At 44.3% G+C, this 25,736-nt stretch overlaps 2 protein-coding genes across 4 annotated transcripts; one reads left to right on the top strand and one right to left on the bottom strand.

The window, feature by feature from the left end:
* Positions 1 to 1,146: 1,146 nt before the first annotated feature.
* On the top strand, positions 1,147 to 10,063 carry rad51 (RAD51 recombinase). 2 transcript variants are annotated; one of them, XM_030722345.1, is made up of 10 exons: positions 1,147 to 1,347; positions 1,561 to 1,666; positions 2,899 to 3,036; positions 3,484 to 3,601; positions 3,735 to 3,826; positions 3,991 to 4,085; positions 4,272 to 4,385; positions 6,864 to 6,993; positions 8,655 to 8,776; positions 8,853 to 10,063. In XM_030722345.1, the coding sequence occupies exons 2-10, from the start codon at positions 1,583 to 1,585 to the stop codon at positions 8,974 to 8,976; spliced, it is 1,017 nt and encodes a 338-aa protein (XP_030578205.1). In that variant the 5' UTR covers positions 1,147 to 1,347; positions 1,561 to 1,582; the 3' UTR covers positions 8,977 to 10,063. The 2 variants fall into 2 exon arrangements, with proteins under 2 accessions (XP_030578205.1, XP_030578206.1); XM_030722346.1 differs by having other exon boundaries at positions 1,301 to 1,428.
* Positions 10,064 to 10,156: 93 nt separating this feature from the next.
* rmdn3 (regulator of microtubule dynamics 3) lies at positions 10,157 to 23,465 on the bottom strand. 2 transcript variants are annotated; one of them, XM_030722319.1, is made up of 13 exons: positions 22,994 to 23,465; positions 22,745 to 22,807; positions 20,257 to 20,446; positions 18,891 to 19,028; positions 16,628 to 16,955; positions 14,674 to 14,776; positions 12,523 to 12,583; positions 12,357 to 12,432; positions 12,199 to 12,276; positions 12,009 to 12,107; positions 11,459 to 11,512; positions 10,954 to 11,034; positions 10,157 to 10,875 (listed from the first exon to the last, which is right to left on the bottom strand). In XM_030722319.1, exons 1-13 carry the CDS (start codon positions 23,181 to 23,183, stop codon positions 10,816 to 10,818), a joined length of 1,521 nt encoding a protein of 506 aa, XP_030578179.1. In that variant the 5' UTR covers positions 23,184 to 23,465; the 3' UTR covers positions 10,157 to 10,815. The 2 variants fall into 2 exon arrangements, with proteins under 2 accessions (XP_030578179.1, XP_030578180.1); XM_030722320.1 differs by lacking the exon at positions 22,745 to 22,807 and having other exon boundaries at positions 10,357 to 10,875.
* Between the last annotated feature and the right edge of the window lie 2,271 nt (positions 23,466 to 25,736).

Here is a 25,736-nt window from a genome sequence, read left to right as displayed (position 1 = left end):
TTCCCTAAACGTTCCCCTGTTTGCTGGGCAGTAGGACGGTGCGTCACTATGGATTGTTGGGGTGATTTTGTCTCAAATCAATTCAATTCAATTCAATTCAATTTTATTTATATAGCTCCAAATCACAACAAACTGTCGCCTCAAGGCGCTTTGTATTGTGGGTAAAGACCCTACAATAATACAGAGAAAACCCAACAGTCATAATGACCCCCTATGAGCAGCACTTGGCGACAGTGGGAAGGAAAAACTCCCTTTAACAGGAAGAAACCTCCATCAGAACCAGGCTCAGGGAGGGGGGGTCATCTGCCACGACAGGTTGGGCTGAGGGGAGAGAAAGACATGCTGTGGAAGAGAGCCAGAGATTAATATCAATTAATGATTAAATGCAGAGTGGAGTATAAACAAAGTAAATTAGGTAAATAAGGTAAGGTCTCCTCTCTTTTCATAAGGATGTGATTCATCTGTTAGAGGTGGTAATAAAGGACGCACTGAAGCACATTTCCTTCTATCTGGAGAATTCCAACAGCTCTCATCGTGTCTGCCACACAGATACTCTCAGGAACCTTCCTAAAGCAAAATTTATGGTCCAGGAGAGGCAGTGCAGGGACTCTCGGCTCCAGCCTGGGCCCGTCTACCTGCAGAGAGCGCTGTTGTCAAGCGGCGGCAGTGTACAAAATATGTAATACAACCGGCCTCTGTTGTTGTTGTCCATCAGCCAGCAAGGGGCCGATGCTGTTGGATTTTTTTTTCTTTGCTTTTTTTTTTTTTTCTAAGAGACCGGCCCACAAAAAAATGAACAAATTAAAATAAGACACTGACCTACTTCATTTTCTTTTAGCAATGAAACTGTATACTAAAATGATAAATCCATGTTTTATTGCATACAATACATTAGAAATTAAAACAAAAAAGAGTTGTTTCCAACTTTTGTAAAGTTCTTCATAAATTAAATGTATTATTATTACACAAACAAGGGGGACAGGAAGCAGAGATGTCAAACAGCGTGAGGAGCAAACAGAAGCTCAGTTTGGAGCTGGTTCGTGTGGTCCGGACTCCCGAGTGGAGCACAAACTTGCGCCAAACTAACGGCTTTGTCGCTACAAACCAAGCGATTTTTCCCGGTGTTATTGGACCTGTGGATTAACCCCAGAGGTACACGTACAGGTTCGATTACGACTACAAATGACGTAATTTAGCGGCTTCTAGCGACGTTTAGGACAGCCAATAGCTGCCTTGTTTACTGAGGAGTTGGCAGCACTGTTCGAGGGCTGTGGTGCAACGTCACTGTGTGTTTGCGCGCGGGAGTTTCACAGTGGAGTTTGAGGGAAACAAGAAAGCGGTAAGAAGGTAAGCTCAGCTGCTTCACCAGCCAACAACAGCTGTTAGCCCGCTGTGTGTGACCGGTTGACGGCTGGATATTAAACTGTGGTAACGTTCGTTCTTGGATTTGCTGTAATGTGGGGAAAGCGTCACAGTTTTACTGTGTGCAGTAACATGGTGTCGCTTTGAAGCGCAGAGGCTTACAGCATGAACACTGCTCTGTCTCGGCTCTTCCGTCAGGCGCTGAGCTGGTTCTCGGATCATGGCGATGAGGAGCGAAGCCAGAGTGGAGGCTGCGGTGGAGGAGGAAGAAAACTTCGGGCCACAGCCGTTATGCAGACTGGAGGTGTGTAACGCACTTGGATCCTGGTCCTTCTGATTAGTGGGAGCTGTTCCGTTCAGCTGTGACGAGCTGGCACACATTAGCTAAAGTGCTTACTGTCGTTTTGGGCCAGTGTGGCTCCATTAGTGTGCAAATGAAATGGCTTCTTACTGTGCCTTCTCAGCTTAATTTCATACTTATAAATTGTCATTTAGTTATTCCATTTATAAATGTTTGGTATATTCAGGTATGGCTTAAAATTTGGTGCCTTGTAAGTCACTATTTTTCCATTAGCTGTGAGTCCAGAGCTGAGCCTGGCTCCGAGCTGAGCTCAGCCTGCAGGACCTCAGGTGATTTGATCAGTGTGAAAGTCCAAATTAATTCTACACGAACAAAATCAGCTGATTCTTGGGGCGTCAGCTGGGAGGCACTGATTGATTTCATATCTTTGAACTTGGCCTTTTTTTAATCTCACTTCCTGTGACTGTGCAGCGTGTTAATGATGGTGTGTGTGTGTGTGTGTGTGTGTGTGTGTGTGAGTGGGCTGTATGACAGAAACAACACTTTAAACATCGTCTGTTTGAAGCCAGGATTAATGCTGAAGTATCAGTATGAGCATTTATAACTGCTGATAATGAACAAAGGAAAGCAGAGACAGGACAGCCACCCTTCACTGAGTGGGCTCTCTGTTGGTAACAGTGCAGAGGTGGGCACACAAATCCACAGCTTGTTGTGGCAATAAAAATGTCTTTTTAAACTGCAGTGTTGAATTGTCACAGTAAGGATTCGTAAATAACTACACATAGTAAATGTTTGGGAAATCCGTTTATGCTCCGGCCGGGATGGAAGGGTGGCATTAAAACACAAAAATCCTGACTGTGTCAGAGTCACTGCCCTGTGACACAGGTAGGTCTGACTGAAATTCCAGCTGTGTATTTGTTAAAGGAACTTGGATTTGAGAACTAAAGAAAACCAAAGTGCTGCAGCTTTAGTACAAGATTTAGGCTTCAGGATCCTATCATTCTATTACAGCTTCCAGATCAGTGAAATTCCTTTACACTGTGTGTAGCTGCTAGGAAAGCCAGAAATGACATGTTCCAGAGTAGGTCTGCAGGATCAGTAACTTTGTAGTCATGAAGTAAACACAGTGCAGGCCTTTCGGTTATGGAGAGTCTTGAAAAACTTCCTGTGTGCGGAAAGCTTTTCTTTCTGTCAGTGAATTTAGGCTTCGCTCGCTCTTGTTTTGATGCACACAGCAAAGTGGAATCAGTGCCAGCGACATCAAAAAGCTGGAGGATGCAGGATTTCACACCATCGAAGCCGTGGCCTATGCACCCAAGAAGGAGCTGCTCAACATCAAGGGCATCAGTGAGGCCAAGGCTGACAAGATTCTGGTAAGAAGCAGCAGTCTCCTCTCAGAGGAGAGTGTGAGATGTGTTTGTGTGGAGGAGATGACAGTAGGGATTAATTGTAGGAGCACATCTGTTTGCTTATGCACAGGTCTTCTGTTACAGAACACAGCAGGAAAACGGACTGCAGTCATATCTGTATGTGTATCAGCGCAGGGCTGCAGCTATCAGTTATTTTAGTAATCGATTATTGCATCAAGTAATCAGATAACAAATATCTTAATATGCCCACCATCTCAGTAACAGCTCAGTAACATTCCCAAAGTTTTCCAGCCTCCTCCGGAGTAAACAGACGTGGACCCTTCAGACTTGTGGTGGGGGGGGGGGGGGGGATATCGTTGTCACCCACTTAAACCTAAAGACTGGACTGGCGGGAGACTGAGGAGAAGCCTCGCTGACAGTATTTTTTTATTTATTTTACTTCCCTCACAGACTGAAGCTGCCAAACTGGTGCCGATGGGCTTTACCACAGCTACCGAGTTCCACCAGAGGAGAGCAGAGATCATCCAGATCTCTACAGGCTCCAAGGAGCTGGACAAACTTCTGCAGGGTTGGTTTCATGTAGCTCACGTGTCATTGAGAGGACCAGCCTGGTAGTTATAGTTAAACAGTTGATAGCCAGTGAAGGTCAGATCTCCTGAGCTTGTTTGATTTGATTTTTTTCCCCCTTTGCTCTCCTGTAGGTGGGATTGAGACGGGCTCCATCACAGAAATGTTTGGAGAGTTTCGGACAGGGAAGACCCAGCTGTGCCACACACTCGCTGTCACCTGTCAGGTATTGTGTGTTCAGGAAGCCTCAGTGGTGCCAGAAGTTGTGTAAAAGTCAGTTGCTGTCCATAAATAGGAATTCAGAGCAGCTTGTGATGTGGAGGATCACAAGCTGCTTGCTCAGAGACCTTTAGGAACACTTTACAATCAGTTGTGTTGATGTATCCACAGCTACCCATCGATCAGGGAGGTGGAGAAGGTAAAGCCATGTACATCGACACAGAGGGCACCTTCAGACCAGAGAGGCTCCTTGCTGTAGCTGAGAGGTGAGATGGCACATCTCCCCTACACTGTGGTCCTTTGTTTTCAGCATTCAACACAGCCAAAAAGGAAAATGGGGATGATAACTGAATAAATAAATGTATAACAAACACATGATTTATTTTCATGTTGTTGTTTTTATTATTTGTTTTTATTGGAGCTGTATGTGTTGTGTATCCCTCTGTCCTCAGGTATGGGCTGGTAGGCAGCGACGTTTTGGATAATGTGGCCTATGCCCGAGCCTTCAACACAGACCACCAGACTCAGCTGCTCTATCAAGCTTCTGCCATGATGGCTGAGTCCAGGTCAGTTACAAACCTAAGGACCAGGTAACAAAGTTTAGGTAATCACTGGAGGATGGTCATTTTTTTAGCCTAATTTCACTTAACCAAGAATCAGGAAACGTAGCCAGAAGATGCACTTTTAATGTGTCTGGTGTGGATGATGTTCAGTGATGGCACTCATGAACCAGTTATTTGGTGTTTCACTACGTTCAGAAGTTACTATCCGCCTCTGGAGGGGGAACAGGGTATTGTTTTGGTATGTGTTTCACAAAATTGTTATCTATATCCTTGCTTTGTTCCTTCCTCAGTACAGCTTTGAGACTGTTGACCATAACATTTTATTACAGAGATTAGAGCATGCCATAGGTATGTGCTGCAGTGGTTTGAATCATATTTAGTAGTGATGTGTCTTTGTGTCGAGGCTTCGAAATGCGTCGAGTACTCCAGGAAGATTTTTGTGAGGTGCGTTAAGGCTTGAGTTAATGACATTTGAAGCTGCCGTACTGCGACTCATTCAGGAAATGGTGTGCGAGTTGAAATATAAGCGTCAGCAAATCCCAGTGGATCCTCCCACAGTTTGTGGATTTGGGACTTTATTACAAGTTTGTTTGCAGTTTAGTTGTTGGCAGCACGGCGGTGTGGTGGTTAGCACTGATGCCTCACAGCTAGAAGGTCTGGGTTTGAATCCACCTTGGCCCGCGCCTCTCTGTGTGGAGTCTGCATGTTCTCCGTGTGGGTTTCCTCCCACAGTCCAAAGACATGCAGTTACTGGGGTTAGGTTATTTGGTGACTCTAAATTGCCCACAGGTGTGAATAGTTGTGTGTCTCTCTGTGTTAGCCCTGTGACAGGCTGGCGACCTGTACAGGGTGTACCCTGCCTCTCACCCCATGACAGCTGGGATAGGCTCCCCCCCACAACCCTGGAAAAGGATAAGTGGAAGAGAATGGATGGATGGATGTTTGCAGTTTATTTGAGCTTAATTTTTTTTTTTGCTATGAACTACCCAGAAAGAGGAACGATCTCTCATAATAAGATATGCACATAGTAATAAATTAAGCAATAATTAAATAACACAATCACGTTCACATCACAACCCTCTCCCCACTTTGTTTCCACTTCCCCTCTTGACCCCACCATAGTATCATAAAGTCAGACACCATATTAATAAGTTAATAATTTATGTATTGGCATCACAAACATTCATGGGTTCACCAACTGGATGGAAAGATTCAATGCTTCACGAAGATTCATCACACCATCACTAATATTTATCTCATAGACTCCAATTTGTTCATGTAAATGGGGAGTCTTCTTCACACACTGAGGTTAATTATGGAGTTCCACAGGGTTCTGTGCTAGGACCAATTTACATTATACATGCTTCCCTTAGGCAGTATTATTAGAAAGCACTGCATCAATTTTCATTGTTATGCAGATGATACTCAGCTTTACCTATCAATGAAGCCAGATGACACACATCAATTAGTTAAACTGCAGGAATGTCTTAAAGACATTAAGGCCTGGATGACCTCTAATTTCCTGCTTCTAAATTCAGATAAAACTGAAATTCTTGTTCTCGGCCCCACAAATCTTAGAAACATGGTGTCTAACCAGATACTTACTCTGGATGGCATTACTTTGGCCTCCAGTAACACTGTGAGAAATCTTGGAGTCATTTTTGACCAGGATATGTCCTTCAATGCACATATTAAACAAATAACATTGCTTAAACATCATTTATTATTATCCAAATGATCCAAAATGCTGCTAGAAAAAAAGCAGATTTCTCCCATATTGGCTTCTCTTCATTTTCTCCTTTAGATCCAGAATTGAATCCTTCTTATTGGCTATAAGGCCCTGAACAGTCAGGCCTCGCATTATCTCAAAGACCTCATAGTATCATATCACCCCAATAGTGCTCTTCACTCTGCATTTGTCATCCATCCATCATTCTCTTCCACTTATCCTGTTCAGGGCCGCGTGGGGGTGGAGCCTATCCCAGCTGTCATAGGGCGAGAGGCAGGGTACACCTGTACAGGTCGCCAGCCTGTCGCAGGGAGACACACAACCACCCACACTCATTCACACAATTTAGAATCACCAATTAACCTCTGCATTTAATCATTAGTTATTATTAATCTCTGGCTCTCCTCCACAGTGTGTCTTTTGTTCTGCTATATAAATAAAACTGAATTAGTTTTAAAGGTCAGTCAGTTATGAATAATCTGCTGCCTTGTTTTGTTGTTTTTGTTACACAGCAGCCTGTGCCCTGTGCTGTTGTCTGTCTAGATTTGGTTGTGTTCGAGTTGTGTCTTTCATAATGTATTTATTGTACAGTTTTTAAGCCCAACTAGAGATGGATATCGCAAACTAGCGTGGCTTTTAAAGGCTGTGGTCTGTGGCGTTTCACACATTTGTCCCTACACAAGGAATAATAAAAACACTGAGATTTGAGTGTGAACATGCAGGCTAACATTCTTCGTCCCTTTGTGTGTCAGGTATGCTCTGCTCATAGTGGACAGTGCCACAGCTCTGTACAGAACCGACTACTCAGGCAGAGGGGAGCTGTCAGCCCGGCAGGGACACCTGGGCCGTTTCCTCCGCATGCTGCTCAGGCTGGCTGACGAGGTGGGCAGCTCAGCTCTCACATTTGATTGGATAGTACGCTTCACAAATCAGTGGCCACTAGAGGTGGAAAAAGTACATACATTTTCACTTAAGTGGAAGTATAGACACTTCTATTTAAAATACTGAGAGTTAAAGTACTGATTGAATTTCTCTACTCAAGTAATAGTGTTAAAGTACAGGCTCTGAAATGTACTCAAAGTAAAAAAAAAGTAACTCTCTGGAGGATATTTCTGCCATTTATTTTTCTGCAAGGCTAACTGAACCTCATTATTAATAATAAAAGAATATTTAGGGAGTACAGACTTTAGTTATGTAGATGGGTGACTCTGTGGAATCGTAGCTGTAGGTGGAACTCATTCATTGTGTGAATGTAATCAGCATCATCAGCTTGAATTTCATTGGTCTTATTACACTGATGATGAACACCACGCTGCACCAGTACAACACAGTACATCACTGTAAACTTCACAGTACTGCAAACTAACCCGTGCAGCCTGAAATAACTGCTGAGTATGTTCAGCTCACAGCCTCAAGGAGCTTCACACTGTAAGTAAAGACCTACAATTCATTTGAAGAACAAAAAGTTAATTTACCTCAGTTTGTACTGCAACACGTTTCACAATAAGAAAAAACATAACTTCAGCAGTACCTGATTTAAAAAAACTCAAATGAATGAGGGCATTAATACAAGCTTTAAATGTCCAGGTTATCAAACGTCTCTGAGGGCCCTTATTTTGAAAATCTCCTCTCTCCTTCCTGTCCAGTCTTTCTTCATCCTTCTCCATCTGACTGAACTTCCTTTGGGAAACAGCAGCTGTGCCTCCAGCTAGCAGACACGCTGACACACAGTTTGTGTGTTTGCTGATATTTGTTGAGCTCTTAGAAATGGTGCATTGGAGATGAGCTGCCTTTATGCTCACTTCTCTTCTGTAGTGCTAGTTAGATGCTGAAAAACCACAACCACAGCTTATGGACATGTGCACCAAAAATGCTGGACTGTTCCAGCCCACTTTAGAGCAATAAACGATCCATAGATCATGTTTTCTGCCTCTCAAGCACCAATGAGAGATACACCCATGTTTTACGTGTTGTTTTCTCCATTTGGTTTGAAGGCAGGGAGTGATGGGAAATAACAGTCTTAAAGTAGTGAGCCTGTTTTGAAAATGTAAGGAGAAAGTACAAAAATAAAAATATAGGGCGTAAAAGTAAAATAAATACTCCAGTACAGATGCTTGAAAATTCTGCTTCAGTGCAGTAATGACGTATTTGAGCTTGATGACGTCTCAGCTGTGGTGGCCACAGAGAGACCTTTAAAAAGCTGGGTGTGGGCTGACTTTGACCCTGACGCTCTCAGGGCTTTGGTGTGGACTCGGATCACTTCAGTGCAGTGAGTGTGTACGTTAGCGATTCCCCAAACCTCCCAGTTTGTGTTCATTTAAAGGTGGAGACACCCTGACTTGTATTCAGGCTTGATTGACTGATCATTGATCAGTGCAGTCAGAGAAGCTCGCTTCAGCATAAACTGTATGTGTACAAACACACAGCTTCCCACGGCTGTCAAAGTGTGAAAATTGATCAAAGGTGTTTACATTTACTGTGGCTGAGGTTCACATCAACCCAGCAAGCATCTAAAACATGACTTTTGACCTCTGTCGACACAGTTTGGCGTCGCTGTGGTGATAACCAACCAAGTGGTAGCACAGGTGGATGGGGCAGCCATGTTTTCTGCAGATCCCAAGAAACCAATCGGCGGCAACATTCTGGCTCACGCCTCAACCACACGGTGGGCTTTTATTCCTGACAGCAGTAGCTGCCATCAGTGGAAGTCGCTCTGACTAACATCGCTCTCTCATTTGCAGCCTGTACCTCAGGAAGGGCCGAGGCGAAACGAGGATCTGTAAGATTTACGACTCGCCCTGCTTGCCGGAGGCCGAAGCCATGTTTGCCATCAATGCTGACGGAGTGGGCGACGCCAAGGACTAAAGCTGCTGGGTGCGAGCTGCACCTGCTGACTCTGGGACTGCGGTGTGAGGGAGAGGGTGACCTCACACCGTCATGGTGTTTTGATATGGAATTTGGTGGTTTGATATGGAATGAGACCACAGAGCTGCATTCAGTGATGTAACAGCTGGATGAGATGTGGGCCCCTCCACAGACTGGGAGTTCTTTCATGTTAAAGCACAGTGTGAAAATGAGATGCTTATCGCTGTCGTGTCTAAAGATCTCAGCAGATGTTTTGAGTTTATTCCTTCTGATCCACATCAGTTTGGTGTGTTCCACTCAGATCTAACACACTGCCATGTAAGGGGAAAACTGCACGTTCAAAAGGAAAGCTATTGTATATGATGCATTGGTGCTCACTGGTAATGAAGTTTAAGTTCTCACTGGTAACCCTAACCCCGTTTTCTTTGGGAACTGTTCTCCCAGGTCAGAGAACAAAGAAAATCATTCCGATTGACGAACTTCAAAATGGGCTTTCTTTGTTCCAGCTGCCAGTTTGTGAGCACATCTGTCATCACACAGTGTAACAGCAACGCTCTCCATGGCTCTGATGAAATGCACGCATCATAGGGAACGCACCCAAAATCCTCGCTGGGATCTTTGTGGGACACGGCAATCATTCTGAATTAGTATCTAGAAAAAATAAAGTGGTTCTACGTAATGACAGGAGCTGCATCTCATAAGTATAAAGATGTATAAAATTTGTGGGGATCTTAATCTGATAACGTTTTGTGAAACTGCACAAACACGAGTGACTAAAAATTCTCTGTTTGCTGAATGCAGTGTTTCTGTAGTTGGAGGCTGAGTGGTCAAAAATGATTTTGTATAAAGTATTTTGAGTAGTAAGTGAGGTTTTTCCTCTGTTCCTTTTTTGGCTGTGTGGCAGGAAGTTGTGAGAAGCTGCGTGTCTGTTTGGCCTTCTCAGGACTTCCTGTATCAACACTTCAGAGCTAATTAAATTTCCTTTACCGTTCATGACGACTTCCTGCAGTCATTCTGGATCGAGCTCACGTGTTGCCATAAATGAAAAACATTTTTAATCATCTGTTTCACATCGGTGCGTATTAACAGCCGAGTGTCAGTCTGATATCCACTCCCTGCCTTTATAGTGACATCTGATACACAAACAGCACTGAGGATGAAAATATTAGAATTTTCACATTGATAACCACACAGACCTCCAACAGCAAGAAGTTTGTTACAAAGGTTTTACATCACGCTGTACAGCAGGGACTCGATAAGACCTGAAGAAGCCAGCCGGTCTCATCTGATCCTGATTATCTGCTGCTTTCTCTACAGCTACAAGCATGCAGCACAGAGCGAGACGCACTCAGCCCAACAGTGACAACACAAGTACAACACAAAAACTATGTTTAATCCACTGAGAGGAAAGAATAGTTTTATTCCAAAGGTCCCTGATTGAACTGGATTAGCAGCTCTTAGCCACAGCTGAGCAGGTTAGTCCCACTATGGAGCCCTGCTGCTCTCAACTACTGTGAAATCACCTACTGAAGAACAACTAAATCACACACAGCCTCCTGGATTACCAGATAATGTCAATGATCCAGAGCCTGCGACGCTTGTCTTTAAGAGCAAACACAGGGTTTCATTTTTTACTCTGTAAGCATGCTTGTTGAATTCAGATGGAGGGGCTGTTCAGTTACATTAAATCTAGCAGACTGAATATATGTTAATGCAAATCATTAAAGTTGGCAGAACATCAAACTCATCATTTCACAGTGACAGTCTTCAAACATCCACCCGTGAGGCAGCCGGTCGGTGTCATCGGCTAGCAGGGATGCTCGGTGTGCGCGCCGCCAGTCAGCTGCTTCTGTCAGTCAAGCCCTGAAGCTCCGCCTCCAGTTTACATGTTTCTTCATCCTTACAAATGGGCAGAACAAGAACGATGGTGAATATGCTGCAGCGGTGATTTAAATGGGGACGGGGGTGTGCTCTTACATCATTGGTGTTTGCAGGCATCTTCAGGGCCAGCTCAGCCCAGTTTGTGGCCTCAGAGATGTTTCCCAGCTCTCTGTGACACTGTGAGCCAAAGACAGCACCACGGTTAATCTCACTGATGGCACAGAAGTGGCTACTGCTTGGCTTTTACCATTTGAACATTTGCACTCAGTTTTGACATAACAGATATTCATTGGGTTTCATGTCACTCCTGTTTTACTGATGCCAAAGTACAAGCAAGTCTCTACTCTTAGGCAGTGCAGCCCAGCAGGGGGCTGGAGCCATCTCATCCAGTCACTGAACGTTATCATTAAGGATCAGTCGTATGTAGAGCCAAAAGGTTGCAGCCTCCTTATAAACCTGACAGGTGATGAGAAGAATCTGTGTTTGAGGACGTGATCTGGGACAGCAGGAAAATCTAGTACACGTCCCTGTGAGCACATTAATGTGTGGGAAACAACAATCACACGTGTACAGTGTGGGATCAGCAGATCTGTTGTGTTACCTTGGCGATGTACAGTCTCACAGTCCTGGAGAATCCTGGACTGAGCTCCTCCGCCTGCAAGGTCACACAAAAACAAAGACATCAGCTCACAAAATGAGGGCAAAGACTGATGAAGCACAGCAGGAAAACACGTTCTCAGAGTCCTGAGGGCGATGATGAAACACCAGCCACCTTTCTCATTTCCTCTCCTAGCACCTCCAGAGGAGTCGAGGCAGCAGGCATTTAACTAAATGAGACAAACTCACTTTAGATTTATAGAGTCATCCTCCCTCAGTGCTTTGATATCGCACCTCTCTGCCATCCAGAGGATGGAGGACAGCGGAGAAGGTAACTGATCAGAGAGATGTGAAGAGCCTCGGCATCACACTGATCCCTCCTCCATCCAAGTGTGTCTTTATTAGACACAGGACACACTGCCAGGAACATGTGGCCCAGGAGCAGAATGCATTTTGGCTCATCACACTGAAAGCTCACCAGCATACCCCACTTTGAATGAGAGGTTTGAAACCGCCTGACAGTGAGGAGTCTGACTTCTACAGGAGATTCATACCTTGAGGAAGCTCTCAAGGGCGTCATGCAGTGTGGAGGTGGGGGTGCTCTGGTAGTGGGCAGCAGCCGCCGCCTTCTCCAACCAGTCCAGAGTGGTGACCTATAGACACACAGACAAAGCACTGAAGCACTTGGACACCTCTGATATTAGAACAGAAGTCCAGAATCACCACCAGGCCCTGCAGTGTCACCTCATAACACCATCGGCCAAGCAGGTAGAAACACACGGGGTCATCGTCTCTGAGGGCAAGTGCTCGGTCCAGATGCTCCTAGATGGAAAAAATGATCCGAATAAACTGAGCTGCTCTGAACCTACACTGCTGCCCTGCACCGGGTCTGCCTGGGTTACCTTCAATATGTAGCTGCTCCTCAGTTTGCTATGCATGCTCTCATGCTGGGAGGTCAGTCCAGCCAGCACCGCAAACCTGGAGCCACAAACACAGAATAAGCAAACGATCGCTGATGGGAATTCAGAGCCGGAGTTCTGTGAAAGTTCTGTGTTCATGAGGATTTACCGTTTGTGACACTCTGCATTCAGGCTGTTCTTCTTCAGGGCCAGCTCTGCCTCGTCGCGACCTGCAACATGAGCTCACAGAGTAACAACAGCCTTCCCACAATGCACAGAAGCACCGCCTGTTGATGATGTGCAAACACAAGTATTAACTAAAGGGAATCAAAGGAAGCACGTGGAGAAGAGCACTTGCTGTGGTCTGATGCAGCACCACAGTGGTCTCCTTATTCAGTCTGAACTAGTCTGTTACACTGTTACATACTGTCAGTACAACGATCATCTTCTTTTATACAGAGACCCAACAGTTATTCAATCCATGCCCCACAAATGAAGTGACAGTTGTATAATTGACCCCATTTGACTTTTCTTTGTCGTCTTGGTCTGTGGGAAATGAAATCAGACATTTATTTTATTTATTCATATTAATGAACATTTAAATAATGTAAAATATGCCAGATTACAGTCATTTTCAGGCATTTTGGACACAAACTGGCTTATGATGGTAACCACATGGTAAGCTCTGGAGTTAATCACCAATGTAAAGGTCTGCATCCAAGGTATGCAGAAGACCATATCTGAACACAACACATGGAGGCCTGAAGTAGATGGGACAGAGCAGCAGCAGACCACACTGGGTGGAGCTATAATTCAAATGGGCCTCAGTCAGTCAGTGGAAGACTGGAAAAATGTTGCCTGGTCTAAGAAGTCTCAATTTCTGCTGCAGGGTCGTAGGTCAGCATTTGGTGTAAAGAACACTAAATCATGGCCCTTGTCCTACCTTCTACCAAGGTAGAAGGGTGTGTAATGATGTGGGCGATACCAGCTGAGCATCGTTTAAATGCCACAGCCCACGGGAGTATTGTTGCTCACCACGTCCATGACCACAGTGTACCCATCATCCAATGGTGGTATCCAGCAGGATAATGCACCATGTCCCAAAGCTCAAATCATTTCAGCCTGGCTTTGTGAACAGCTCACTGCACTCAAACAGCCTCCACAGTCACCAGCTCTCAATCCAACAGAGCACCTTTGGGATGTGGTGGGACAGGAAATCCCACCACATCCAAGAAGCAGAATTAATGCAGAGCTGAGCCCTGTTCAGTTTGGCCAAAAACTCTGAGTTTGTTGAACTCCAGGAAGAGCTAACTCCAACTCTGAGTCAGTTACCATGGTAACTAACTCCAACTCTGAGTCAGTTACCATGGTAACAGCCTCTGTGACCCTAACCTGGCAGGTTTTATCCAACAACCTCTGAGTGTCTCTCTGACTCCGCCCCTCCTGCTGCACCTGACCCACCTGTCTGACACTCCCATTCATTTCCTCCTTCATGAAGTGGCTGTCAGAGCGTCAGAGGAGCGAATTCATCTGCAGACGTTTATGTTTCTACAAGCTCTGAAATCCCAGTTAGACGTTAGTTTGTTATTTTTGTAACATGAAGCTTTTACAGTCGTTCACTCATCAGGCTGCAAGGACGGAGACAGCGATGATGTCATGCATTTATAATGAGGCAGCTGCAGCTGTCAGACTGTCAGTCAGTTCCTCTGAAACATTTACTGTAGTTACTGTAGCATCACTGTTACATCACACTGATCTGGATGAAGCTGCTGACACAGAACACACTGATCAGTGATCAATGATCGATCATTGGTCGTGTTGATAAAGCTCACTGATGGAAAAATGTCTGATCCTGGAGATGATGGGAATGTTTGAGTGAAGATGAGGCTGAAATGATCTGAAGACTTCAAAACAAAGATCGATCTTTATCTTTTATGAACATTTAAACTTTCCTGTAAATAAAGTTTCAAGGGATTCAATCTTTCCTTTGGTCCATGAAAAATTTAGTGAGAGAAAAGGAATACTAAGATTCACTTTTGGAAATTTTATTTGTCTTCATTTGATAACTACAAACAATTTAGTGGGAAAGTCTTTTATGTTCAGGCTTAGAATAAAACCAGTGGGGACATTTCACCCCGAGAGCCAAACTTCAGAAATTCCTAACTAATAGTATTCAGAGCATTTTGTAAGCTGTAAATGTAGAGCATGAATGTTGAGGTGGATTGGTATTAAATAACCCATAATAATCTTTAAAATAGTGTGTGTGTGTGTGTGTGTGTGTGTGTGTGTGTGTGTGTGTGTGTGTGTGTGTGTCCATTACCTTGCTGTGCGTAGGTCTTCTTCTCCTGTTTGTCTTCGGTGGACTCGTACATGTCGCTGTAGGCTCGAGCCAGTCTCCACAGAAACTCCCTGTTGTGTCCGTACTGTCGACGCACACAAACACAAACACAACAGCAGAGCAGTGACAGCTTCACTCACCACAGGGCATCTATCATTTCCTTTAACCTCTAGAATGGGATGGATGATGTCGCCTCAAAATGATATCACAACATTTCTAGAAAATTGGTAATAATATTTGTCATAATACAAAAAAAGCAACAATTTATTGATGTTTGCAGGCAGCAGCATTTGCAAGTGTAAGTAAATGAAGTGAGATGCTGTCACTGATGACACACTTCCCAATGTTACGTGTGAATCTGCTGAAACAAGCAGCAGCATTGTGGTGGAGCGTCACACAGTGAAACTGAAAATGATTTTCTGCATGTGACCTTCTATCCTGAGAGGAGCTTTTTGATGTCCTGCTTTTCCACCACACAACTTCCCTCATTTCCATCCTCTGCTTGCTCTTCCCGTCATACGGAGCACAACTAGCGAGTGCAGCTAGCCGAGCTTGGTTTTACTGTTGGTCACAAATCATCACCTGCTAGCATCTCCTCCTTCTTAGCCTGGCTGTGCTCAGGTGCTGAAACATGTCTGTCGCGTCTGTGAACACAGAGTTTGCAAAGTACTGTACTACCCTTCAGACGTACTAAATCATCATGGTGGATTGGTGGACCTCTGTCCATCTTTATTTCTGAGACACTCTCTAATAACTCTTTTTACACCACATCATCGTACTGACCTGTTGCCAATTAACCTAATTAGTAACAAAATGTTCCTTAATGTGTTTCTTTTTACAACCACTTACTGCTGGCTGGTTGTTGCCCTGCACTGACTGTTCTGAGAAATGTTGCTGCCATCAAATTCAAAATGAGCCAATATTTTTAAGAAATAGCAAAATATCTCATTTTTAAATTGTCATAAACTTTCTGTGTAAAATATGGATTAATGACATTTGCAAATTGTTGCAAATTCTCTTTTGATTTACATTTTACACATCATCCCAGCCCACCTGGTCCCGCTGCATTCGGATTTAGAAAATCAATGAAAATGGCTGGCTCACCTCTATGAATGCCACTAAACTCAGTTCAGTTCAACTCCATTTTATTTATATAGCACCAAATCACAACAGTCAGTCAGTCACCGTATATTGTGGGTAAAGACCCTACAATATGTAAGCCAGCAGTCTGAGAGTGAAGTGCTCATTTGGGGTGAGCTGTGAGATAAGATGGGGCCTGAGATAAAGGAAGGTTGGAGGTGAGACGGCTGGGGAAGGTGAGGGCTTTTAAAGTAATTACTGCCATACACGGCCACAGTCACAGAGATACACTGTAAGATTGAAGCATTCATTAATGGAAGGACTCGTTTGAGCAGTCTAGTAGGAGTGGGGTCTAACAGACATGTTGAAACTACTGAGGTTAAATCAGAAAGATCAATCAGAGAGAGTCTAAACAAATATCAGCAGTATTAAAAGTAGCTGTACATGATGATATATCAGTGATATATTTGTGAATAACTAAAAACAATGTGGGCTTTAAAGATAGCTGGGAAACTTTCTGGGCATCCACGTGTCTGATTGTGACATTATTGATTATCTCTGTCAGACCTGTGACAAGCAGAGGTGATGCTGTGGCCTGAGAGCATTTCAGAGTAGTTTGGTGAACTGCTCCGGACTCCGGAGGCCTCAGTGTAACGACCTAACACAGCATCGCTTTAGTTTCCCCTCTGAGACTATTGTTGTATTGAAATTTTCATTGTTGCCCTTGATAAATGTATCCTTCATGTCTGCTCTTTGTAATGACCAATTTTCACAAACAATCTCAATAATAATCACTGTTACTGTTGCATCGTTAGCTTCCTGTCACGTGACCAGCAGTCAGCGTCCTCTTACTCACTTCTGCTCTGTTGTCCATTAGCAGTTGAAAGCCTTCCGCCTTTAAACTGGCATCTCCTGTGTGAAGGATATCACTCTGAGCCAGCAGGAGAGCCAGCTCCCCACTGGGAACCTCGGTCACGAGCTGCAGCCTCTCCTCCTCCTCCTCATCCTCCTCCTCCAGCCCCCTCTCTTCCACCTCTTCCTCTTGGGAGCCATCCTGGCAGAGGGTAAGGACTGTGGCACAGCTCCTGTCCTCATCCTCAGACTCCTGCTCCTGCTCCTGCTCAGCCTCCTCTCTATCCGTGTCACGATCAGTGTAGTCTGACTCAGCATAGGCCGTGGAGTACCTACGACATATACTGAAGGTCACTTCATTTTTATTTGGTGATTCTAAATATGTTAAAGCTTACTTTGAATTTCATATTGTATTGCAGATGATTCTGCTGGTTTTCAGTAGTTTTTTCAGTAGTTTCAGTTCATCCAAATACCAAAGATCATGTTTTATTTATTTACTGTAACCATTCCTGTAGCTGTTGATAGTTTTGGCTTCAAGCACATTATGAAACATAAAGCCTCTGACATTTCTGCCACTGCCCCAGTCAGGGGTGATCAGAGCTGGCTGTGTGGTGCTCAAAGCATTGAAGGTATTATATATGTATGCATTTTATTTTGAAAGTTCAGTCCCTGCTAATCAACAAGCTGCAGACCTTCCTGTTTGCCAACCTGTAGGCTGTCATTTAATGCCTCACAGCAGCAGCGTCTCAGCCTGTCTTCATATACAGAAGAAGGGCAGCGCTGCCTGGTTAGCATGCACTGAACCTTTGAGAAAATCATCTATAATTTAAAAAAACAAAACAACAGTGGTGCTACTTACCACAATCATTTTAAAGTACAGAACACAGCCTTAGCAGATTTAATGTGGACTCCAGCACCAGTTAATTATCTCTAATTGTCTTACAGATTAAGATCAATAAGCCTGTGAACAAACCTACTTAAACAGCCACACACTTGGATCCTGATCAGAGGGTGTCCTCTTTTTACCTGGCTAATCACCATGGTAACTGATACTGAGCACATAGCCGGGGTGTGTGTGTGTGTGTGTGTGTGTGTGTGTGTGTGTGTGTGTGTGTGTGTGCGCGCGTATGTTTATAATACCTTGTGGGGACATTTTTCCTGACATATACTACGTTGTGGGGACCAATTGCTCCTTGTGGGGACTGGAACCTTGTCCCCACAAGGGGAAACCCTGTTTTTGGGTCAGGGGTCAGAGTTAGGGCTAAGGTATGAATTGAGTTTAGGTTAGGGTTAGGGTTAGGTATGTGATGGTTAGGGTTAGGAAAAGGGTAAAGGTAAGGTTTAGGCTGTAGAAATGAATGGAAGTCAATGGAAATTCCCCACAAAGATAGCAAAACACACTTCATGTAAATATGTTGCTGTACCTTACTGAAAGCACTGAGCCAAGCTCCACACCGTCACAGGAATGTTCATGTATTCATTTGGTGATGCAGAAAATGTATCAATGTTATTCTACTTGATTCTAATCTGCTGCTCAGGCTCTTTTACCCTGCTGGACCTGCAGCCACCAGAACACAGAACACACCAAGAACACCTGTTTAATCAATCAAATGACCTTCACTGTGACCTGCGACAGGCTGATTTCCACTTCATGCTGCTGTGGGTCAGTGAGCACACCAGTCATAGCTGCTATAAATGTACAGAGGCGAGCGGCCTCTCCTTACACTGAAGCTTTGTTGTCTGGTCTCTCCTTATTATCCGACTGTGCCTAACATCCTGGTTCACAGTAAAGGGACTGGTTCTTATATAGTGCTTTTCTACTCAACCGCTCAGAGCCCTGAATATAACACATCTGCATTCACCCATTCACACTCTGATGAATACACTGGGAGCAACTCGGGGTTCAGGATCTTGCCCACAGATACTTCGGCACGCAGACTGGAGCAGCCAGGAATCGAACCTTCCGATTAGTAGATGACCTGTAGATGCTCGAGTTCCTGAACCACAGCCACCCCGCGGTACCTGCCTTGCCGAGAGACCGAGAACATCTGAGCATCTCTGTCACGCAGAGAGAGAAAGGGAGCACAATGCCTGATGTTTGGACTCTGCACAGCCCATAAACTACTCAACATGAAAGTTCACACAGATAAAACGACCCTCAGGCCACCGGGAAATGTCCTGCTGCTGCTGTCTGCCCCAGAGTACAGTCTACAGAACAGGCAAAGAGTCGAGCGAGTGTAGGACACTGGGCTGAACCGGTGACATACCCCCCTTCACTGGTCTCTTCAAAGGTGCTGGTCATGCCCTGGCTGGCAGTGAAGTAAATCGAGCTGGATGAGTCGGTGCGCTCTCTGTGGACCACGTGACGCCGCCGCCGTACCCGCTGACTGTCCTCCACCCCCTTCCTGAGTGTGAGCAGGACAACTGTTACTCAAACATCAGCCTCATTTATCATCCCATTACTGGAACACATTTACTCCAGACACTAATGATCCACACTTATCAGTGTGATGTACCATTACTCATCTGAACCTGGAACCCAAATATTTTCCAGAGTTTAAGATGGGAAATCCAACTGGAATGATCAGACTTCAGAACAATATTTACCACGACACAAGTTTTCCAAACCTAATATTAATAACATATCAAATACTCCCCAATCATTAGGATTTCTTTCACCAGACTGATACAGTACTGTGCAAAAGTCTTGAGCCACTTTCTTGTAATTTTTTAAAGTGCTGTTGAGCAGTAGTTCTCCAGGCCTTCTTTCAGAGTTTTCTCTGGACATCGGCTCATTTTCAGTCCTTGTATCAGAGCAGCTTCAGACAGATGTTTTTCTTGTTTGTTTGTTAAGCCTCTTAACTCTGATTCATTCAGTCATTCAGGCGAAAAGGCTCCTAACTCAAGGGATGAGCCAGTGTTGTGGCTACATATAACAGACAACTTAGCAAAGAGCCATTTTTAATAAAAAGGCTCTTTAGGCACTTTGTTACTCGTAGCCTGTTACTGAAACACATCCTTTGTTCCCATTTTTTTAGTCAAATCTATGAAAAATACCAAACATAACCCAGTGTGACAGGCACAAAATAGTATTTTTGCACCACCAGGGATAAGGTAATTCCCAAAAAGCTATTCCCTCAAAACTTGGAAGATCCCAGCATGGTGTGCAGTGTATCCTTAAAAAAATATTATATATATATGGAGACACTCTGGAAAGTGTCTGATTAGCTGCGGCTTCCTTCTCCATGACAATGAATCCAAACACACTGCCAATGCAGTAAGAGCATAGGAACCAAAAGCACAATTGAACATTGTCAGTCATAAATCAGCCTTCCCAGAGCCCAACCTCAATATTATTAAAGGAGTGTGGGGTCATCTTGGCACAGAGCATAACAAGGCAGCTAACATCCAAAAGAGAGCTTTGAAATGTCCTTCAGGAAGCCTGGAGAACCTTTTCCTGAAGACTACTTAAAGAAGTTACAAGAAAGCTGCCTAAGAGCTCAAACTGTGCTGAAGGTGAGTCATACCAAACACTGAATTAGATACGGACTTCGACCTGACAAAATATAAAGAACGCTCAGGACTTCTGCACAGTACTGTAGGGCAGATTCTATGTGGCACAGTTCAACTCACTTGACATCCTGAATGATCTGCAAGGCAATGTCCTGCAGACCTCCCCTCAGCTCAGCTACCTCTGACCGCAGCAAGGCCACGCAGCTCAGTACTTGGTCCAGTTGGTTTCTGAGCTCCAGCTGCTGCTCTGGGGACAGTCCCTGCACCACAGCCTCCACTGCTGCCAGAGCCTGCTGCTGGGCCTCCATCTCTGCAGGAGGAGACAGGAGTTACTATAATGTTTTAAACTTGCTGCAATTTAATAAGTACTGTAGCCATATCTCCAACCTTCCCAGTATAAACACTCTGGTCCAGGTTGCAGTGACACTGATATAAAGTATAAATATGTCCTGGTCCCCTGGTGTGACCTGTCTGAAACACCTCCACAGGGACGTTTTAGTGAACAGGAACAAGGCATTAGTATTAATATGCTGGTACAGTTAACCCATCAATTTATAAAAATAAAGTAAATCATATTTACAAAAATGGAAATCTGAAAAAGAGACAATCAAAGACTGACATGCTTCATTTTTAACATGAATGAATGGCAATATAATCCAGCCTCAACTCACACACTGGTCATTATACGCCAACCTCGACTGCACTGGGTTTACAAAGACATGCTACTGAACACTCAGTGATGTTTCCACGTGGTTGATGGAATCCACTGAAATCATGTCCCTCTTAATCATGTTCTTTGTGATGGCAATTCATGTCATGCCACAAGGTGGCAGTGTTTATTTGTCTAGGGCAGTGGTTCCCAAAGTCAAGAGTGCTGCAGCCCACTTAAAAGCCTCTTTCCCACCAGCAGGGTTCCGGAGCCGGAGCCGTAATTTGAACCGTTAGGCGGGTTTTCCACCGCCGAAACACTCGGTGCTCGGCCGAAAAACGGGTTCAATTCCAGCCCCTCAAACTAGCTGGTCTGGAACCAGGAACCCGTGCCGAAAGTGGCAGAAGGGCGTGACTCTGCCGTCTCAACATCCAGTTTTCTACCATATTACATGTGTATTACATGAGAAAAGCGAAGCGATTTTCACGGCTGTGAATTAGGTTGGGCTCTAAGGCTGAACTTGCTGCTTTGTATCATTTCATATCACAGATAAAAGGACACAAAGTGCGTACTTGTCGTCTTGCTCTAATCGCTGTCTGTGTTTCCCTCTGTGCTGCACACAGATGCTGCAGTAGTTTGGTTTGGACCCTAAAACATATTTGCAGCACAGAAAGGAGAGCGTGTTCTCCCACGTTTGTGCGCTTCAGCTTCCGTGTCCAGACGAGGACCCGCCCACACTCATACGTAAAGGAGCAGTTCAGAGAAATGCGGTGGGAACGCGGGCCCGTTCTTAAGTGTTTCGCTGGTTCATTGGGATCGGCACGGGAACTTGCTCCAGCTCTGGAACCTCGGCGGTGGGAAAGTAGCAAAAAAGTCTAAAATCCCACAGGGCCTCCCTCCCTCCCCCGGACTTCCGACAGTGCCGGCCTGTGAAATTTTCCTGGCCAGAAGCCTGTCTTCACTCTCATCAACATACAAAAGAAAGTGATGGATTTCCTTAAAAAAAAAACATAAACAACACAGGCTGTTGGCTATAAATTACTAATATTACCCAGTCATATGTAAAGTGCTAATGCCAATATGTGACCCACTTGCCACTGGGACACAAACTTCAATACAAGAGCAGTAAATTTAGATCAGAGTAATGGGTAATATCACAAACTAAGTACCTCCTATTACCAGTTTTAGTTCACTTTATATATAAATAAATACATTTATATAAATATGTAACTGTATATCCTTGTGACTAATTTCAACCTGAATATGCTACTACCTTTGCGGCCCACCTGCAGAACCTTCGCGGTCCAGCAGAGGGCCGCGGCCCACACTTTGGGAACCACTGGTCTCGATGATAGGGGTGGGCGGACTGATCCAAATACCAACAGTATCGACGCCTTAGCTTAACTCCTGTAAGTTCAGTACATTCGTCAGAAAGGAGACCGTGCAAACACCTCCTTCCTGCACGAACACTTTGCTCCGCCCCCTCCTCCCTGCACCGCTGTTCAGCTGTCCTGAGGTCACATGAGCAGAGCCATGCAGGATGCAGGGAGTGGATAAGTGGAAGATGATGGATGAACCACTGCAAACAGTGATGCGTGTTGTAAGGAAATTCCCTACTGCGGCAACTCCAACTCATAAACACATGAAAGACCACGAAAAGGAGAGCTTTGTGAGAGCAGCTTCCTGCGAGGAGGAAGGAAACCCCTCTGACCCCACCACGGAGGTCAGAGGTCAGAGAGGCAAAAATTATATCCAGGTAGCTCATACAGTGGTGAAAGCAGTGTTTCAATCATGACACTTGCCGGTTTTCAGCATTAGTTAATGTTGAAGTGTTACTGTCACAGGTGCTACTTCAGCTGAATGATTACCTATAGACGACATTCAGACACTTTAAAGACTAGAAGCTGAGCCTGTAACCACAATTACAAAAATGCGCTCTGGTTGGTTCACTGCTCTCACCTACATACGTAGTATCAGCAGTACTGGCCCTGTATTTACTCGCTGTCGGGCGGTATCGCAGTACTAGATGGAAGATGATGATATATATATATATATATATATATATATATATATATATATATATGAGAGCTGGCCCCTGACGTGCTGCCTCCTTAAAAGAAAAGTAACAAAGGGATGCTGCAGAGGTTTAAATTCTTCAGAAATAAGGAGACAAACAGCACTGACCAGCTGAGGCCAGCGCCAGCCTACCCTGTGCATCCAGCAAGGCTGCTCCATCCGCCCCGAGAAACAGCCGGGACGCTGGCCGGGCCTCCAGCACCAGCCTCTGGGATCTCCTCCGACTGATCTCCCTGTAAATTATGAAGGCAATCAAGCCCAAACCGGCCGTAGCCCCGACAGCGAGCCCGATTAACCCGCTCCTCCCGTGCAGCAGACTCATGACTCCACACCGCCACCGTTTCCACGCCGGTTGCTAACAAATAACCACATTCACGTCATCAGCGTGGACGGCCGTGACGTCGTCAGATCACGATAACAGCGTCATGAATCTGACTTCAGCACACGCACAACTTCCAGGTTAGCCTGGCGGCGTTAGCGTCTCGCGGTTAAACCGGTTAAATCAGTAATAACGCAAATATTCAAATACCGCACTTGTGTATTACAGATAAACAAGCCCGTGTAGTGAGCCTGCACAGCTATGATGCTATAAAAACGTGACGTTCCTGCATCAGCACCGGGAAGGAAAACAACTTCCGGTGATAACTTACAAAATAAAGCGCGTTTTCCCAGAGTTCTGAGGTCAGGCTCCAGAGAAGTCTACAAACGTTTCTTTGTTAAACCTTAACGCTGTGCTCCCTGCTTTATATTTATTAATACGCTACATGTTTATAATTGTATACAAATCTAAGCTGTTTGGAAATAAGTATTAAAATGCTTATTCTCTGCATATTCCTGTTGTCATGTTTTGATCCCCAGTTCAAATGTCTGTGGAAAGCACTAAATTATTAAATGGTCACAGGTATTAGATCATAATTATTTAACAAAGTCAAAGGGGATTTGACCCTTTTTTACACCTTGTGGAATCAGAATGACCTCATCAGAGTACTTTGGCATGGACACAGGAGAAGATCTTACAGGAAGTCAGAGTGGGAGTGTTAAGGACGTTTTTCCCTGAGTCCGTATTTTTCTCAGTGGATTTGTGAGTCTCTTCTGAAGCCTGTTGTCATGATTCCAAACTTTCCAAGGCAAACTGATGCCAAAAGCATAAGAATCACCACACTCATAGGCAAAGCTGTGCTGAGCATATTGGAGCTTTCTGGCTGTGTCTGTGTAAACTGAACACGATGCCTTGAAAACAAAGATGCTCTGAAATAAAGCAGTGACAGAATTACAGGTGTCTAATGAATCCTGTTATCAGGAACAACATAACTCACAGCTGGCAACGAGCAGAGACCCCTTCTTGTTAATATTTCACAACTCAGCAGCAACCACAGTGAGGCATACCTGGCAGGGTGGAGAGTGAGACAGAGATCATCTTCTTGTTAACATCATACAAACACGTTTCTGCTTATAGCAAACATTTAGATATAATAACATCCTTTTGAAGCACCAGTCAGTAAACAGTACCAGTCAAAAGTTTGGACACAGTGTTTTTATTTTTTTGTTTCTTGGTTTTTTCCTACATTGTAAATTAATGCTGAAGTCATCCAGACTGAAGGAACACATAAGGAATCACGTAGAAAACGTAAAGTATGAAACAAATATGTTTCCATTCTTCAATGTCGGCTCCTCCTGTTTTGATCACAGCTTTGGTCACTGTTGGCTTTCCCACAGTCAGCTTCATGAGGTCATCACCTGAAATGGTTTTCCAACAGTCTAGAAGGAGTTCCCAGAGGTGCTGAGCACCTGTTGGCTGATTTGCCTTCACTCTGCGGTCCAACTCATCCCGATTCCCAAACCATCTCAGCTGGAATTAGATCAGGTGATTGTGGAGGCCAGGTCATCTGACACAACACTCCATCGCCCTCTTTCTTGGTCAAACAGCCCGTACACAGCCTGGAGGCTACAGTCTGCTTTTGTGTTATTTGCACATTTAGGCAGAAATGCTCAAAGTTAAGCTGCCAGTTGTTGCCTTTGTTATATCGAGACTTAACAGTAGAAATACAAACTGATTGTAGATCAGGACTTTGTTATATTCAGGACTTTATATGGATCCTACCTTATTAATTATTATTTCATGAATTTGATTTAGCACTGCTTTTCTTTACTTCTCCACTCTTTTGTATCTCACATAACACACACAGAAAAAATGAAATGAGTTTTCAGTCTTTTCCTTCAAGAAACTCACTGAGTTGATGGAGGAAATATTTTGGTCAAACCAACATGGAGACAAAGTTTGATTTAGCCATGGCACAAATAGGCCAGCAGGTGTCGCCATTCTTTTGAAAACATTTCCTGGGAAGCAGCATCAGGATCATTTTGGACTCAGGATAGTTTGTGTTTTTGAAGTCAGAGATCACTTTCTGATCTTGGGAATTATATATATGGGTATAATAATGTAAACAAAACAAAGAGATGATAACTGAAAATACAAATGCTGTTAATGATTTGTGTTTTAGGTATCCAGCTGATAAATTCAATAAATTTCAATATGATGATGGAGGAGTGGTTTGATAGAAGTCCCTCAAGATATCAGTGTTATCATCACAACCCAGTTTTACTTGATTTTGCTGATGTGTTTAGTTTGAGAGATGCAAGGCGCTCCATAAACCCTGATGCCCAAGTCTGAGCGTACCCACCTGGTTTAAACCAGATTACTCGGTCAAATCTAGATGAGACCTTTGGCATATGTCAGAAACTAGCCCTAATCTGGAGACGTTACAATATCTGCTGCTCCTTTAACAGACCACTGCTTCATTAAACCTATTTTCAAACCCGTACATGTGCATCAAAGGAATAAAGGTTACTGAAAATGTTTATTCATGCTTTCATG

This window comes from Archocentrus centrarchus, chromosome 24 (genome assembly GCF_007364275.1).
Source record: "Archocentrus centrarchus isolate MPI-CPG fArcCen1 chromosome 24, fArcCen1, whole genome shotgun sequence".
Classification (NCBI taxonomy): domain Eukaryota; kingdom Metazoa; phylum Chordata; class Actinopteri; order Cichliformes; family Cichlidae; genus Archocentrus; species Archocentrus centrarchus.
This window is presented reverse-complemented; position numbering and strand designations above follow the sequence as displayed.

Excerpts from the sequence above, each read along its gene's own strand:
- rad51 (XM_030722345.1), top strand. The coding sequence starts at position 1,583 with ATGGCGATGAGGAGCGAAGCCAGAGTGGAGGCTGCGGTGGAGGAGGAA. Across the intron at positions 3,037-3,483 it reads CCAAGGCTGACAAGATTCTG|ACTGAAGCTGCCAAACTGGT; the intron begins GTAAGAAGCAGC and ends CTTCCCTCACAG. Across the intron at positions 6,994-8,654 it reads TGCTCAGGCTGGCTGACGAG|TTTGGCGTCGCTGTGGTGAT; the intron begins GTGGGCAGCTCA and ends CTGTCGACACAG.
- rmdn3 (XM_030722319.1), bottom strand. The coding sequence starts at position 23,183 with ATGAGTCTGCTGCACGGGAGGAGCGGGTTAATCGGGCTCGCTGTCGGG. Across the intron at positions 14,777-16,627 it reads TAATGGACAACAGAGCAGAA|TACGGACACAACAGGGAGTT; the intron begins GTGAGTAAGAGG and ends GTGCGTCGACAG. Across the intron at positions 11,035-11,458 it reads TGAGACTGTACATCGCCAAG|TGTCACAGAGAGCTGGGAAA; the intron begins GTAACACAACAG and ends TTTGGCTCACAG.